Genomic DNA, 16,586 nt, shown 5'->3' on the forward strand with positions numbered 1-16,586 from the left:
GCATATGTAAGCTAACGTCTGACTCAGGAAGTGGAAGCTCTAAAGGACCAACTCAAGCAGAAAAAACAGTATCATCGGCAGTATCAGCAGCATTGGAACGACGAAATGGAAATGGCTGAGGCGGAGATTCAGGGACTTAAGGCACAGGTGGCACAGCTCACAGAAGAGAACGCCCAGCTCACCCACATAGTGGAGATACTTCAAGAGGAAGAGCCAGAGGAGGAGCCGGAAGAGGAGGAGCCGATAGAGATCGACGAGCCTATAGCTGCCATAGGAGATGGAGAGATAGATGATTAGAGTTTCTTAGTTACCTTTCCTTATTACTAAGAGTTTATCTTTCCATTGTTGCTATTTTATTTCAGTCAGTACTATTTGTTTCTTTCAGTACTATTTGTTGCATTCAGTTGTTCATCTACATTAAAAAGTAATAAAGTTATGTTTATTTATTAATCTCAGTTGTTCCAGCATAACTTAATTATTCAATCCTGTCATTATGCATATCAAATTCTTAGAAGCGTTTAAATTGTAGGAAATGGCCGGTAGACCACCAAGACAAAACCGCAACCCCCATTATGCTAACAACAACAATGCCAACGGAGGAGATAATGGGCCACGCCTGGGTTCAGTCTTAACCAGGCCGACCTGATGGCCATAGCCACGATCGTGGCAACAACACTGCAAGGGTTAGTGAACTCGAATGCCAATCAACCACCACCACCTCCACCACAGCACGGAGTCAAGTACCACTATGAGTCACTGCGCAAGAACAGGTGCCCAACTTTCAGTGGCGCTGCTGACCCTGAAGTTAGCCTAGAGTTGGCTCAAAAGCGTGGAGACTCAGCTATGAATATTGGAAGTCCCCAAGGTACTAAAAGTGGACGTGATTGTGCCTTTTCTGGAGGATAGATCAGGCAAATGGTGGGAAGCAATCTCGCCAGCCATGACAGCTGCTGGACAAATCACGTGGCAGCGTTTTAGAGAAGCTTTCCTGAAATAGTACTATCCAGCCGAGGTCAGACTGCAGAAACTGAGCGAGTTTGAAAACTTCATTCAAGCTCCGGATATGTCAGTCGTGGAATACACCTCCCAGTTCAACGCCTTAGGATCTTATGCTCCGGCAATCATGGCGGAAGAAGTTCTGAAATTGCACCGCTTTAAGAAAGGGTTGAACAGCAGGATCCAATCAGCTCTAGCAGTCTACCAACCTGCAAATTTTTCAGACCTGATGGGCGCAGTTATCCGAGCTGAAACTGATATGCAGCGCAGGGAAAAAGAATTTAAGAACAAGAGGCCTATGAGTAGTCAACCCCCACGTAACGGTCAGACTTTCAAGAGGCCTAACCAGTCTGGTTGACCATCAAAAGGGCCTTCGCCTGCCACAAACTACCAAGATATTAAGCCTTGCCCAACGTGCCACTTACGACACCTAGGAGAGTGTCGTAGAGCGAGCGGTGTCTGCTTTGGGTGTGGGAAATCGGGGCACAGAATTGCAGAATATCCTACCGCCGCCAACCGACCAGCAGGCCCGAACAGAGGAACTGGGCCAAACGCAGGAGCAGGCCCTAGTAAACCAAAGGAGGACAAACCAAATGCCAGGGTGTTTGCAATAACGCAAGAGAAGGCAGACGACGCGAACGATGTCGTGTTAGGTACCATATTTATTCAGCAAGTGCCTGCTTATGTGTTATTTGACTGCGGTGCTACACATTCTTTTATGTCTAAGAGATTTGCTAAGAAGTTAAGATGTAAGCCTGAGAAACTAAATGAGTCCCTTTCGAATAGCCACACCTACAAGTAGGGCCATTGAAACGCACGAAATTTGCAGAGATTGTAAAATTAGTATCAGTAGTCAGACTTTTTAGCGCCGACTTGATACAGTTGATCATGGTTGATTTCGACGTAATCTTAGGAATGAATTGGTTAGCAAGAAACAGTGCGATGGTAGATTGTAAGGGAAAGAGAGTCAAACTCTGAACCCCAGATCAGAAGGAAGTCGTCTTTCAGGGTAAATCCAAGGAGCAAAAGTCATTGCTTTCCGCCTCTCAAGCTTGGAAAGCCATGAAATCTGGAGAGGACATCTACCTAGCAATGGTCAGTGAAATAAAAGAAGAAGTCGAGCTGAAACTGAAGGACATCCCGATAGTGAGAGACTTCCCAGATGTTTTTCCAGAAGAACTCTCGGGGACAGTCCCGAACCGCGAAGTGGAGTTCGAGATCAATCTGGTCCCCTGTGCTGCACAAATCTCTAAAGCACCTTACAGGATGGCACCAGCCGAACTCAAGGAGCTGAAAGAACAACTCCAAGAATTGCTAGATAAAAGGCAAATTCGACCAAGTGTGTCCCCCTGGGGAGCTCCAGTACTCTTCGTGAAGAAGAAAGACGGGAGTATGAGATTGTGCATCGACTACAGAGAATTGAATAAGATCACAATCAAGAACATGTACGCTCTACCTCGGATAGACGATTTGTTCGATCAGCTTAAAGGAGCCGCCAGTCTTTTCTAAACTGGATCTGAGAACAGGTTACCATCAGTTGAAGGTCAGGGCTGAAGATATCTCCAAAACAGCCTTTCGAACCAGATATGGGCATTATGAATTCACAGTGATGCCTTTTGGACTAACCAACGCACCGGCAGCATTCATGGATCTGATGAACAGAGTATTCAAGCCATTCCTGGATCAGCTCATAGTGGTATTCATCGACGACATCCTCGTCTATTCTCCTGATGAGACAAGCCACGAAGAGCACCTTCACATTGCTCTGCAAACTTTAAGAGAGAATAAGCTCTATGCCAAGCTTAGCAAGTGTGAATTCTGGCTAAGGAGCGTGTCATTCCTAGGACACGTGATATCAAAAGAAGGAGTGTCAGTGGATCCAAGGAAAGTAGAGGCAATTACAGAGTGGCCAAAACCGAAGAACTCCACCGACATCAGAAGCTTTCTTGGACTGGCAGGTTACTACCGGAAGTTTGTCAAAGGGTTCTCCTTGATAGCCGTGCCACTAACGAAACTCACACAGAAAAATTCAAAATTCATCTGGAATGAGGATTGTGAGAAGAGTTTCCAGACACTGAAAGAGAAACTCGCATCCACGCCAGTATTGATCCTGCCCGCAGAGAATAAAGATTTCACTATTTACAGCGAGGCCTCTAAGGACGGTCTAGGATGCGTACTAATGCAAGAAGGAAGAGTGATCGCTTACGCAAACCGCACGAGCAGAACTACCCTACTCATGATCTGGAACTAGCAGCGTTTGTCTTCGCCTTAAAGATTTGGAGACACTACCTCTATGGTGCTTAATGTGAAATCTTCACAGACCATCAGAGCCTCAATTACCTGTTCACCCAGAAGGAACTTAATATGAGGCAAAGGAGATGGATCGAACTTCTGAAGGATTATGACTTGACCATAAGTTACCATCCGGGTAAAGCAAACAAAATGGCTGACGCGCTAAGTCGGAAGGTCCCAGGCAAAGTGACTCTAGCTTCTCTCTCGGCCCAGCCATGTCTGCAGGAAACAGTCAAGTTAAACCAAGATCGAGACCCGTTAATGATCAAACTTAAGGATCAAGCCAGAGAAAGGAAATCTCAAGATCATCAGATCGATGACAATGGGAATCTTATGGATGAAAGGAAGACTGTCTGTGCCCGAAAGTGATAACCTCCGCCAAGAGATAATGACAAAGGCACACAAATCAAAATTTTCAGTCCCTCCAGGCAGTACGAAAAGGTACAGGGACCTCAAGAATAGTTTCTGGTGGAGTGGCATAAAAAGAGATGTAGCTGAATTCGTCTCCCGATGTTAGGTATGCCAGCATGTCAAAGCAGAACACCAGCGACCTGGAGGATTACTGCAACCTCTGGAAATTCCCGAGTGGAAATGGGAGCATATTTTCATGGACTTTGTGGTAGGATTGCCAAAATCTAGGCAGAGCCACGACGGTATATGGGTGATCGTAGACAGACTCACGAAGACCGCACACTTCCTATCCGTTTGCATGAATTACAATCTCGACAAGTTGGCTTCACTGTACATGGACAACATTGTGAGGCTGCATGGAGTGCCAGTGAGCATCTTATCTGATAGAGATCCGAGGTTCGTCTCGCGCTTTTGGAAGAGCTTTCAAGAGGTCATGGGAACGAAAGTGACCCTAAGTACGGCCTATCATCCTCAAACCGATGGGCAAACGAAGAGAACCATACAAACCTTAGAAGATATGCTGAGAGCATGCGCCCTGGAGTTCAGTAGCAACTGGAGCACTCATCTACCCTTAATTGAGTTTGCTTACGACAACAGCTATCACAGCAGCATTGGAATGGCTCCATACGAAGCTCTTTATGGAAGAAAATGTCGATCACCACTTTATTGGGATGAAGTGGGAGAGAAAGCTATAGTGGTACCCGGGCTAGTACAGATGACCGTGGACAAGGTCAAGATCGTTCGAGAAAAGCTCAAGGCAGCTCAAGACCGACAGAAAAGCTGGGCGGATCTTAAAAGAAGGCCGGTAGAGTTCAACGTGGGCGAGAAAGCTTATGTGAAAGTCCCGCCTATGAGAGGAGTTGTTCGATTCAGTAAGGCCGGGAAATTGAACCCTCGATATATTGGACCTTTTGAGATCTTGGAAAAAGTAGGGCACGCTAGCATGCAGACTGGCACTGCCACCAAGCATGTCAAGAATCCACAACGTGTTCCACGTGTCCCAACTGAGGAGGTACATTCCTGGACCCGAGTCACGTGTTGGAAGTAGAACCACTCTTGACCGAAGGAGGCTTGGGAGAAGACCTGAAATACGAAGAAGTTCCTATCAGAATCGTGGACACCAAGGAACAAGTCCTCAGATGACGCATCATTCCCTACGTCAAAGTGCAGTGGTCTAACCATACTGAGCGAGAAGCAACTTGGGAAGTGGAAGAGAAAATGCGAAAGGATTATCCCTACCTATTTGGAGACCAAGCCAACTCCAGTTTCAAGACGAAACTTCCCATAAGGAGGGAGGGATGTAAGATCCGATTTTTTGCCATGCAATTATAATTGTAAGGAAATTTTAGGATTTGATTTTTTGTATATTAATAAGATATGGATATGGGCAAAGAATTAATTGTTGGAGGTCTTTGTTACCAAGTCAAGATTATCTACACTAAGTCAATCATATTTTCGAATTTGGTAAGAAATAAGTGTAGATTGGGAATACAATATTTAATTAAAAAGAAATGAGTCATGCATGGACATGCATAGTTTCGAAAATTTGGGAGGAAATTTAGAAGGATTAGGCATGATATTTTCAAAATTTTACTAGAGTATATGCTTAGATATTGTGATGCATGGATGCATGGAAAAGTGGAAGAAAATCATCAAACTTGTGCACAAAATCCTTGACTTGTTATCAAATTTTCGAAAATATTGGAGGGCAAGGAATTAAGGAATAAATCTCACAAATTGGTAGAGAAATAAACTCATCATGGAAGGGTTTTTTTTTTAGCAAAAATCGTGTGATATTGTATGCCAAAGGTAGGATTTTAGATGCCATGTTTAGCTCCTTTCCCCTCACCTATAAATACCACACTATACCTAGCCATTCCTCACACCTAAATTTCGAAATTCTAGAGCTGAGAAACTCGAAATTTCAAGCAACTCCCCTAGCCGAAACTCTGTCGAAAAACGTCCCAAAGTCGTCCAAGAAGCCAAGCCAAAGTGCCATCGAGTGAAGGGCAAGGAACGATCTAAATTCCGAAGCCAAGCATCCACGTTTTCTTACATCAATAATTATTGTAAGTGGACTGTTTTAAGTTTTGATTTTATGCATATGAAGTTTTCGGTTTTTGATTTTAAAAATTCGGTCGAGCACCGTCTCCTATCTATACGATTTTATGAAATTTTGGTACGTTATGTTTAGGCACTGTGAGGACTCCCTGAAAATGGGTGTAATTCCAACATATGGCCCTCAACGGTAGGATAGAACCGTTTTATGGCCTCGCCCCCTTAGATGATTAAAACTTAAGGGACTGACGTCAGTAAACCGTTGAAAGGTGAAAAATCGCAATGTTGTTATGTTACGGATACGATGTTACGTTTATGAAAAGCATGCTGTATTTATATGTATGTTTCGAAAATGTTATAAATTGTTATATTGTGTTCAATATCCCCCATTTACTGAGTATTCCCAAAATACTCACCCTCTTACAAACTGTCCCAGAGAAATCCGAGGAAGAACTCGAGGAAGAAGAGTCCGAACAATTCTGGTGATGGTGATGATTCAAGAGTCTAGATTAAGTTTAAGTTTATTACTATGCAGTTTACGTTTCCGCATTTAACTCTGTCGTTTTTATGAAATTTCGGTATTGTAAGACAATTGTTATTTCCTTTGAAATTATGATATATAAACTGGTTCGGTTTATACTGTACTACAAAAAGCTTGTTGTTTCGATTGTGTGATTGTTAAACAACGCCGGTGTCAATCCCGAGTTTCGGGGCGTGACAGTTTTGCACTTAAGCATGAAACATGTCATTATTCTTATTTGTGGCATTTGAGATATGAACACTTGAGTTATAAGGGACTACATTTGCTAAAGTCAAAAAATATGGTTGTTGGAATTCCGAGTGTTGAGAAAGACAATAAAATCTGTGAAGGGTGTATATATGAAAATTGCACAGGTTTCCATTTCTCAAATCTGCTTGGCGTGCAAAAGCTCCATTAGAATTGGTACATGCCGATATTTTTGGTCCTACTCGGACTAGTTCAGTAAGCAACAAGAGGTATTTCTTATTGTTTGTCGATGATTTTACTCGGATGATGTGGATATATTTCTTGAGTGAAAAATCAGAGACATTCTCAGTTTTCCTTCAGTTTAAGGCTCTTGTTGAACGTCAGATTGGTTATTTGATAAAGACTCTAAGGACAGATCGTGGTGGAGAATTTATATACAATGAATTTATTAATCACTGTAAGGAGAATGGAATTCAAATGCAGCTCACAGTGAAATACACTCCACAGCAGAACGGTGTCGCAGAAAGGAAAAATCGAACAATTGCTGAAATGGCTCGAAGCATGCTTGAACAAAAAGGTTTGCCAAAAAAATTCTGGGCAGAAGCTGTGAATACAGCAGTGTATATACTTAATCGTTCACCTACGAAGGCGGTTTTGAATAAAACACCAATTGAAGCATGGAGTAAGAGAAAACCACAAGTCGATCACTTGAAAATTTTGGGTGCATTTCTTATGCATTAAATCAGTCCCCTAGCAAAGATAATTTTGATAAGAAAAGTGAAAATGATTTTCATTGGTTATAGTGATGAATCAAAAGGTTATCGATTGTGGAATCCAATAAAGAATCTGCTTGTTGTGTCTAGAGATGTTGTGTTTGATGAGATGGCTGCATGGCAATGGAATGAATATGTTTGTCAAAGTCCACCAATTCACGATTTCGTAGAACCACCATTTTTTCACAATTGTGAGTCACATCCAAGCACTTCTCAGCAAAGTCCAAAACCTACTACGGTGGAGTCAGATTCTGAAATCTCGGATCCAGATTCTCCAATAAGGAAGGTACGATCCTTGCACGAAATTTATGATTCTTGCATTCTTGCGTTATTCTCTAATGAACCGCAGTTCTATGATGAAGCAAAAAATAATGATGTTTTGATTCAAGCAATGAAAGAAGAGATTGCAGTTATTGAGAAAAATAGAACTTGGGATTTAGTGGATTTGCCTAAAGGAAAAGATGTGATTGGTTTAAAGTGGATTTACAAGACAAAATATGGTGAAGATGGGTCAATAAGAAAGCACAAGGCTTGTCTCGTAGCCAAGGGTTATGCTCAACAGCCTGGAGTGGATTTCAATGAAACTTTTGCTCCTATGGTTCGAATGGAGACAATAATATCAGCTCTTGCAATTGCAGCTCAATTACAGCTCAATGTGTTTCAGTTAGATGTTAAATCAGCTCTTTGAATGGGGAACTTGAAGAGGAAGTTTATGTTATTCAGCCACAGGGTTTCATGATTGAAGAAAAAGAAGATAAGGTTTACAGACTACGAAAGGCCTTGTATGGTTTGAAGCAAGCCCCTAGAGCTTGGAATTGCAAAATTGATGGGTATTTTCTCAAGAATGGTTTTGAAGGAAGCAAGAATGAACCAGCTCTGTATGTGAAAAAGGATGGGAATGATTTCATGGTGGTATGTTTGTATATTGATGATTTGATTTACTTTGGAACTAATACGATTTTTTTGAAGGATTTCAAGGAAAAAATGATGGCATATTTCGAAATGACTGACCTTGGAATGATGAAGTATTTCCTTGGTATTCAAATAAGACAAGCTAATGGAGAAATTTTTCTCTCACAAGAAAAGTATGTAGAGGATTTGCTCAAAAAATTCCGCATGGCAAATTGCAAACATGTTAGCACTCCAATGACTCCAAGTGAGAAGTTGCAGCTCAATGATGGGTCTGAAAAAGTGGATCCAAAAATCTATCGAAGTTTGGTTGGATCACTTATTTATGTTACTCATACGAGACCTGATATTTCATTTGCAGTTGGTGTCATTTGCAGTTGGTGTTGTTTCAAGATTTATGCATGATCCTTCCAAAGTTCATTTCACTGCAGCTAAAAGAATCATGAGGTATTTGCAAGGAACAAAGAAGCTGGGATTGCATTATGTCAAAGATCAAGACAACAAATTGGTTGGGTTTACTGATAGCGATGGGCAGGATGTCAAGATGACAGGAAGAGCACTTTGGATACATATTCTGTCTTGGCTCAAAAGTGATTGCTTGGAGCTCAAAGAAGCAAAAGACAGTTGCTCTATCTTCAGCTGAAGCTGAGTATATTGCAACAACAGAAGCAACTTGGTTAAGGAGAATTCTTGGTGACTTGCAGCAAGTTGAAAGTCAGCCAACAAAAATTTATTGTGATAACATGTCAGCTGTGACAATGACAAAGAATCCAGTGTTTCATGCTCGTTCAAAGCATATTGAACTTCGACATCACTTTGTTCGAGAATTGGTAAGCAAAGAGCATATTCAAATGGAGTTCATTAACACAGATGATCAAGTTGCAGATTTCCTAACCAAAGCAGTTACCGTGGAGAAATTCGAGAAGTTCAAACAGCAATTGAAAATTACAAATTAAGGGGTGTTAAGTTAATTTGTAATTTCTAGAGTCACTTTCTAGAATATTTACTAGTACTTTGAAAGTCGTCTAGGAAGTTTAAATATCTAGTTAATAAGTCTTGAAAAATGTGAGACTAGGTCTATACATATGTTTATGTAATCTCCATATTTTCTAATCCAAAAATATAATCAAGTTTATTGGATCACTTGAATTCCTATTTCAAAATTTATTCCGCTGTGCCCCTTCAAAACAGTGGGGTGTGTGGTATATGTGTGTGTTTCTTGACCTCAAAATAGTTTTAAAAAAAAGTGATGCTTTGGGTGAAACACCAAAACAGAAACTTGCAGTGGTCCATTATCGCCCTTCTGACTGAGCCTGAGGTGGTCTCCATTAGCAGTCCGAGTCAAACCTCAGAACTAGGGAGAATGAGAGAAGGCTGTTTCACCCTCCTCATACTGTATCTTTATCTCTTGTAGACACTTTATTATCTTTTTGTATTGTTTTTTTTTATTTTGTATATTTATCTACTTACGATTTCCATCAAATTTCGATCGTAGCATGTTATATTTATTTTCTGTAATTTTGATATTTTTTTGACGATATATAAAATTGGATTGGCCGCAAAATATACACGTGATAGTTAGTTAGGTTGTGTCAAGGCTTCTATTTTGCTGACGTATGGAATTTTTTGCTTTTTTCTAAATATTTCTTCTCCCTATTCTTTATTATTTTTTCTCACATAGCTCTTATTGTAATTTTCTTCTACTCTTTGCATTTATCAAACCTGATTCTTTTATTGCCTCTATAAACTAATCAATTTGCTTCGCAAAACAATGAAACATTTTAATACGTTTATGAAGAAAAAAATTCCAAAAATACAAAGCATTAGAACAGTAGATATGTTCTGAGACTGCAGCACAGTACAAAATTCAGAAATGATGTCTGCCACTTTATTTTGTTGCTGTGCTGAATTTCCTACACCAAAACTACGCTACTTTGTCTTCTATATTCATTTATCTCCGCATTATTAATGCACACAACCACGGCTTTCCGTACTAATTCTTCACTCTCTTTTCCATCCAAAATTCCTACATTACAGCGGCCGGCCGGGTTAAATGGAGATATTCCCTCCCCACTTAATCTAATATTTGTTATTTGTGTCTGAAATTATCAATTTGAGTCTAGCTCACAGATATTCGATTATATTTTAGGTCGAGTTTAAAGCAAAATGCATAAAAGTATTCTCTAAATAGATCAACTATGGACAGAATGTAAACAAGTATTTTTAGTGTTTTGAATGAGCTAAAATAGAACTAGATTTCGAGCTTGATTTATAAAATATATATATAGATAGTATTAGATTGCATTAATGAAGGTGCATATGCAAAACACTTCACATACCCGAATTGACCTAACTTTTACACAGCACATAAATTTTTATTTTAAAGATCAGCACATTCCTCCAAAGCCAACGAGTCATCGATGAATATTCCAAACAACCAAGTGAGCAAACCCAACACTATTAACTAAAGGGAATTGTTTTTTAAAGATCATCACATTCATCCAAAATCTCCATTTCTATTGCATTCAAAAATTCTAAATTCTTTCTCAAAAAAAATATATTCTAAACTCTTCCCCATTATCATCTTCCTCCCCCTCTTCTTCAGATTCTTCCACAATATCAACCTGATCATACGGGCACAAATTCTCGCTATGCGCCACATGGCCTTCACCAAATGCCCGCACATGATCTTTAAGGGACCTCTTGTGCTTAAAATCCGAGCCACATATACAGAACCATAATTTTTCACAATTCTTCTCATGGGTTCGCCAGTCACCACGCACGGCAAATGGCTTGCCGCACTTGTGGCTGCGGAAAGGTTTTGTCCCATGTTTCCTCTTGTAATGCGTTTGAAGTGTTCTGAAGTCCTTTAATGGCTTTGATCTTGGGTGAGCTATGTTGTTCTTGCAGCCCTCAGCGCAGCAGTAACATGGCATCCGTAGAAACGTGGAAGCGGACTTTGTCCCTCGAAGAGATTCCGGGCCCTTTCGGAATTCAGAGCCATGCCCCCACATATGCATCTATGAGATGAACAAGAAGGAAACAAAATTTATTATTGCTGCTAACATGAAAGAGAGTTCACGTATCAAGAAATTTAAGAAACTGTTAATTATTCTGGGTTTTAGAATACTTAGTCTTGAAGGATGTTTGGTTTAATGTAATTAATGTTAAATTTTTTTCAATTTTTGGACCTAGTACGTAAGACAGAAAACCAGCACATGAATATCGGTGTTTTAAGGAGCTGCCAAAGAATATATTATTAATTTTAGAAATTCGAATTTAACTGTTTATTTTATTCAACACTCTTGTACTTAGGTGGGGGTGTCGAAAGTCACTCAGCTAAAATCATTAAAAAAAAACAACAGAAAAAGGGAAGTAATGAAAAAGGAGAAACACGGTTCTTACAAGAATCCTACATCAAAGCAAATCGAACTTTTGAACAGAAGTCCAAATGTATATTGGTACGAATGTTTATTGAACATAAACTCATAACAAATCTGTCTTCTAGCATATATACAATTACAAACTCAAAGAGCGAATACTGTGGAAAATTCAAGAACCTGCATATTGTTGTATCTGCTGAAAGCTTTGTTGCATATAGAACAACAGAACTGTGTCGGGCCAACAAGGATTTGAGCTGCGGTAGAAATCCAGTACAGTTCTTCACCAACACTCATTGTTCCATTAGTGCTTCTGTCGGCCATAACTACTGGAGAAGAAGAACTTGGTCGGCCAATATGTAGAGCTACAGTCACACCATCTTCATCTTTAGGGTTTCGGGAATCCTGGCCCTGCTTGTGCGTACCGAAACTGTGGTTGTACTTTCTCTGGTTTTGGCCTGGAGGGCAAAGAGAGAGCACAGTTGAGCAGTCATCTTTGCCTTCTTCATCAGGTTCCAAGTTGCAGAAACTGTGATCACTGGAAGATAAGTGTGAGAAAGAATGGGTTTGCATGGCGGTGGGTTTGTTTCTTGGAATTTCGCGAAATGTTAGGCTTCATTAGGGAGACAAGGTTGGAGCGGTAGACCCCTTTTACTTAAATGATGATATCAATATTCTCTTTAATTTATATTATAGTTTATATATATTTAAATGCATATCATCTAATATATATACACACACACTACCATTTAGAACATCAGATTTGGGATCATTTGTTGTGTAAAATTTTTAATTTGCAAAAATAGAAATGAGAATCAAAATTACATTTATCTGAGTTACATTTTAATAGATTTATTGTTATTAAACTAACATGACCACCATTTGTTCTCATTTGTTGGGAAAATCAATTTCATCTTTGGGATCAGTGGATTTTGGCATGCTTGGATTAGGGGGGAGACACAAGGGGAAGTTCAGGGGAAAAAGTGCATAGAATGGTTTATCTTTGAATCAATACTAATTTCTCCAAGACTTTTTAAACTAATTTTCCAAAACCACAAAAACTTAAGGTAAAAGTTTGAGGTAATTGAAAAGGTCGATTTATATTTGATACAATTACAGACATATGGACTCCAAATTGAAATTTTTAAGTAGGGCTGGACCTTCTATGAGGCCAAGTAGGCCACCGCCTTGGGGTACGGTTATGGAGCTGGGTCAATTTTTTTATTACATATATATATTTGAGTTGGTGATCACTGAAATAAAAATTAATTAGCCCAATATTTAAAAAAACTAATTTGAAAATTTTATGTTTATAATCGATCAATCTCCATCTTTTCTTAAAATTCATTTTGAATAATTCAAATAATATCAAAAGAATTTTCGGTATTTGCTGAGTTTGAAGAAGTTAAAGAGATGTTCTTTAACTAGCTTGATTAAGTATTGCACGAAGTTTTAATCATTTTTGAATATGCTATAGTGTTTGGCGAATTTGAATAGTTTATTCTCAAATATTTAAATTGCCTACAAAATTTTGATTGTCATATCAGTAACATTTGCATAAACAGAAAGAAACTTATCAAATTTGAAATTAATAAAGATTTATCTTCGATCAACGACATGCAAAGCATCATGTTGGCTTGGATTAAAGCCTGTCATGAAGCATGAACCGTATAAATAGTTTATGGCCCGAAACACAACGGGCCTAAAAACCCATCTTTTAACAATTGGACTCACGCCTTAAAATATCACTCAAGAACATCCCATTTTAATTTTTAAATTTATCAAGGTTAAATCCAAAGCTCTATTCAAAGTCAAGAAAATATTATAAAAATTACTCTTTTATTTCGTAAAACACTTAATTTTTATGATACATTAGTTTAATAACCTCTTTGTTTGACTTTTCAATATTTTTATTGACCATTTTAATTTCACCAACAACACTCCTTAAAATAGTATAAAAAATTAATTCTAAAATTTAATAAAATAGTATGTTTTTATCATTGATTCAAAATATAATAAATAGTAATATGATATAATTAACTTAAATGCTTGTATGACACATATAAAATAAAATGTAATCAACTCCTATGAAAAAGAAGTGAGAAAATAAAAATAATAATAGTTTGAGAATAGATTATGTTATATTATTTTTCACGTATAAACTAGAATAATGTAAGGTTGTATTTGTAGAGATGAATTCGAAATTTATAATTCGATTCCAATTTTATTGTTAACAATGAAATCTTAAATTTATACATTACTTATTTACACATTATTTACAAAAAACAGAATGAATTTCAAATGTCTCTAATAGTAGATGAACTTGAAAGAGTATGTCTCTTGTGAGACGGTATCACGAATCTTTATCTGTAAGAATGGTCAACCCTACCGATATTCACAATAAAAAATAATACTCTTAGCATAAAAAGTAATATTTTTCATGGATAACCCAAATAAGATATATGTTTGCCAACTTGAAATACATCATAATTAACATGCAACACTATATAAATATCAGTGTTAGTAGAGGTTGTATTGATATCTTAATTCTCTTGATGTTTTTCCCCAAATATATCAAATTATTAACATCATATAACATATTATTGTTTTAATAATTAAAACTATCATATATATACATAATTGATTTGAAGCATGTTAATCAATATGCTAGGTTTCATTGATGAATGTCATATTATAAGCTGTTGAATACATACATTGCATGAACAAAAAATTAACCGTAAATATAATGTTTAAAGATTTGAGGCAATATTGATTATTTAAATTTTGAGGTGGAAAGTTGAAAAAAATATATGGTGGTTTAATTTGAAAGGAGAGATGCCGATTAATTAAAAGTAAAAATTATGTGAGAGAGTCTCACGGATCATATTTTATGAGACAGATCTCTTATTTGATTCATTCATGAAAAAATATTACTTTTTATGATAAGAGTATTATTTTTTATTGTGAATATGAGTATGATTGATTTGTCTCAGAAACAAATACTCGTGACACCATCTCAAAAAAATTTATTTTAAATTAAAATTCGAGTTCGAATTCGAGTTTATCAAAATATCTGAAAAAGGTTGGCACGGGGTTTAAAAATTAATATGAAAATATAAGATAGGTATCAGGATAGGGAAATTCGTGGGGTGGCTCAAGAAACACGATAGGATCTATCCTCGTCTCCAAGTCGTAACGGGGTGCGTGTGTTACACGGAACTTGGACGAGAGGATTGGGGGATTATTATATTTGATATTGGCCTTTAGAGTACGCGAAAAGGCGCATCTTTTTTAAAAATGGCTCCAGCGAGGCGAGGGACAGGCCTTATGCTACGCAGTGGTCGTGGAGTGTGTAAATCACGCTCCTTCGAGGAAACCCTTGCCAAGGGATATTCCATTTTGGTGTACAAATATTGAAGAAAAAGCAAGGAATGAAATTGCATATTTGACCCTTGAATTTATGCCATTTACATTTTAGCTAGCTTTTGATCAGGTTCATTCTTAAAAGCACGTCAACCTGCTTAGTAATCTTATTGGTAACAAGATTTCGTGGTTTTGTATTAAGTCTAAATTTATATATTTTAATATTATATCCGTGACACATAATTTAAACCCGATACAGTTTCCTTGCCTCTACTTTTGATATTGATTGTGTAGCGTGTCGAAATAGGTGTATTAAGATTTTCAGGAGAGTTATATATTATCTTCTATCTAAGTTTAAAGGAGTCTTTTGTGGTATTATGTTATGCAATAAGTTGTTTCTGCTTGATTTGCGCGGTGAGTTCGATAAAAACGTATTCCTATTCAAAGAAGAAGATGAGACCATACACAACCAACTTTGAGCGGGGATGATCAACTGAATACAAAATAATACCCATTACTTATGTAATTACAGAACCAATAAAACTTTGCTAATGTATATATATATATATACACCAAAGGGGCAAAATGCTCAAAAAGAATGTGGGGCCAGAAATAAGGAAGCCAAGGGAGGAGAGGGCATAAATAAAGAGGAGACCATTGATTGATCTTATCTGAAATTATAAATGTGTCACGTCATTGACAACCCATATATATGTCATATATATGTATATATATGCACACACACACACACACCAGCATCACTCTTGGAATATTCAAAACCCAACCCCACTGCCTAGCCCACCCTGACCTACACCCCATCAACAATGAAAATTTCATAATCAAAGATTCGTCCTGTACGCGACGCCACGACCTCGATAGTTTCACGCTCCTCTTGTTTTAACTAAGAAATTTATATAAATGATGCCTTAATTTCTTCTTGCAGCTTCGACGTTCGATCTTTCTCACACCCTATATACTCACTAGGATTTATATACACATGGTACATTTTCACCTTGTTAGTTCTAACGTTACAATCGATAATATTTCTAGTAAAATAAAGATGTTAATTTAGATTTAAGGAAATATTTGAAAAATATATTCGAAATAACTTTATATTGTAGTGATTTTAAAAAACTAATTGAGAAACTAAATTCATTGTAAAACAGATTTAATCAAACAATGTCAATAAATTTTTGAGTAGGTCTTACGTATCTATATTTATCAGATAAATCATATTTAGAGTAAAAGTGATATTTTTTATATACAAAATAATTTTTCATGATTCGAGATATTAAACTCACAAAATTGAATCATATTACAGTCTTATAAAAGTTTCAATCGATACAAATACGACACTGAACATTAATATATACAAGTAAAAGATGCACATGTATTGCATGTGTTATTATTATTCTTAATTTGATCAAATAATACTGAACAATTAACACGAAATTATTTTCAATTTAGAAGAGTTGTTTGATTTAAAAGAGAAGTTTTGTTTAGATTTATTTAATGTAAAATAAAATATGAAGTGATTTGATAATGTTTTTCGTAGGATAAAAAAAATAAATATGAAATTAAATATTTTGATAAGTTCTTCATGTAGTTACTCTAAATATAATAATAATATAAATATATGCATTACACCACTTTGTGAATCTATATTAGATCCCTTTA

The 16,586-nt window shown here is 37.3% G+C and overlaps 3 protein-coding genes across 3 annotated transcripts; 2 read left to right on the top strand and 1 right to left on the bottom strand.

Moving 5' to 3' along the window:
* The first annotated feature begins 645 nt into the window (after positions 1-645).
* Positions 646-3,657, top strand: LOC142504429 (uncharacterized). The gene is made up of 6 exons (XM_075617297.1): positions 646-865; positions 1,008-1,349; positions 1,431-1,649; positions 1,982-2,335; positions 2,691-3,158; positions 3,317-3,657. Exons 1-6 carry the CDS (start codon positions 646-648, stop codon positions 3,655-3,657), a joined length of 1,944 nt encoding a protein of 647 aa, XP_075473412.1.
* Positions 3,658-7,267: 3,610 nt separating this feature from the next.
* On the top strand, positions 7,268-7,945 carry LOC142504430 (putative mitochondrial protein AtMg00820). The gene has a single exon (XM_075617298.1). It carries the CDS (start codon positions 7,268-7,270, stop codon positions 7,943-7,945), a length of 678 nt encoding a protein of 225 aa, XP_075473413.1.
* Positions 7,946-10,712: 2,767 nt separating this feature from the next.
* LOC142504431 (zinc finger protein WIP6-like) lies at positions 10,713-12,119 on the bottom strand. Its single transcript, XM_075617299.1, has 2 exons — positions 11,727-12,119; positions 10,713-11,186 (listed from the first exon to the last, which is right to left on the bottom strand). The coding sequence occupies exons 1-2, from the start codon at positions 12,117-12,119 to the stop codon at positions 10,713-10,715; spliced, it is 867 nt and encodes a 288-aa protein (XP_075473414.1).
* Positions 12,120-16,586: the final 4,467 nt, after the last annotated feature.

This window comes from Primulina tabacum, chromosome 9 (assembly GCF_025594145.1).
Source record: "Primulina tabacum isolate GXHZ01 chromosome 9, ASM2559414v2, whole genome shotgun sequence".
NCBI lineage: Eukaryota > Viridiplantae > Streptophyta > Magnoliopsida > Lamiales > Gesneriaceae > Primulina > Primulina tabacum.

Excerpts from the sequence above, each read along its gene's own strand:
- LOC142504430 (XM_075617298.1), top strand. The coding sequence starts at position 7,268 with ATGATTTTCATTGGTTATAGTGATGAATCAAAAGGTTATCGATTGTGG.
- LOC142504429 (XM_075617297.1), top strand. The coding sequence starts at position 646 with ATGGCCATAGCCACGATCGTGGCAACAACACTGCAAGGGTTAGTGAAC. Across the intron at positions 1,650-1,981 it reads CGCGAACGATGTCGTGTTAG|ATCAGAAGGAAGTCGTCTTT; the intron begins GTACCATATTTA and ends TCTGAACCCCAG. Across the intron at positions 2,336-2,690 it reads TAAAAGGCAAATTCGACCAA|TGGTATTCATCGACGACATC; the intron begins GTGTGTCCCCCT and ends ATCAGCTCATAG.
- LOC142504431 (XM_075617299.1), bottom strand. The coding sequence starts at position 12,119 with ATGCAAACCCATTCTTTCTCACACTTATCTTCCAGTGATCACAGTTTC. Across the intron at positions 11,187-11,726 it reads GCAGATACAACAATATGCAG|ATGCATATGTGGGGGCATGG; the intron begins GTTCTTGAATTT and ends TTCATCTCATAG.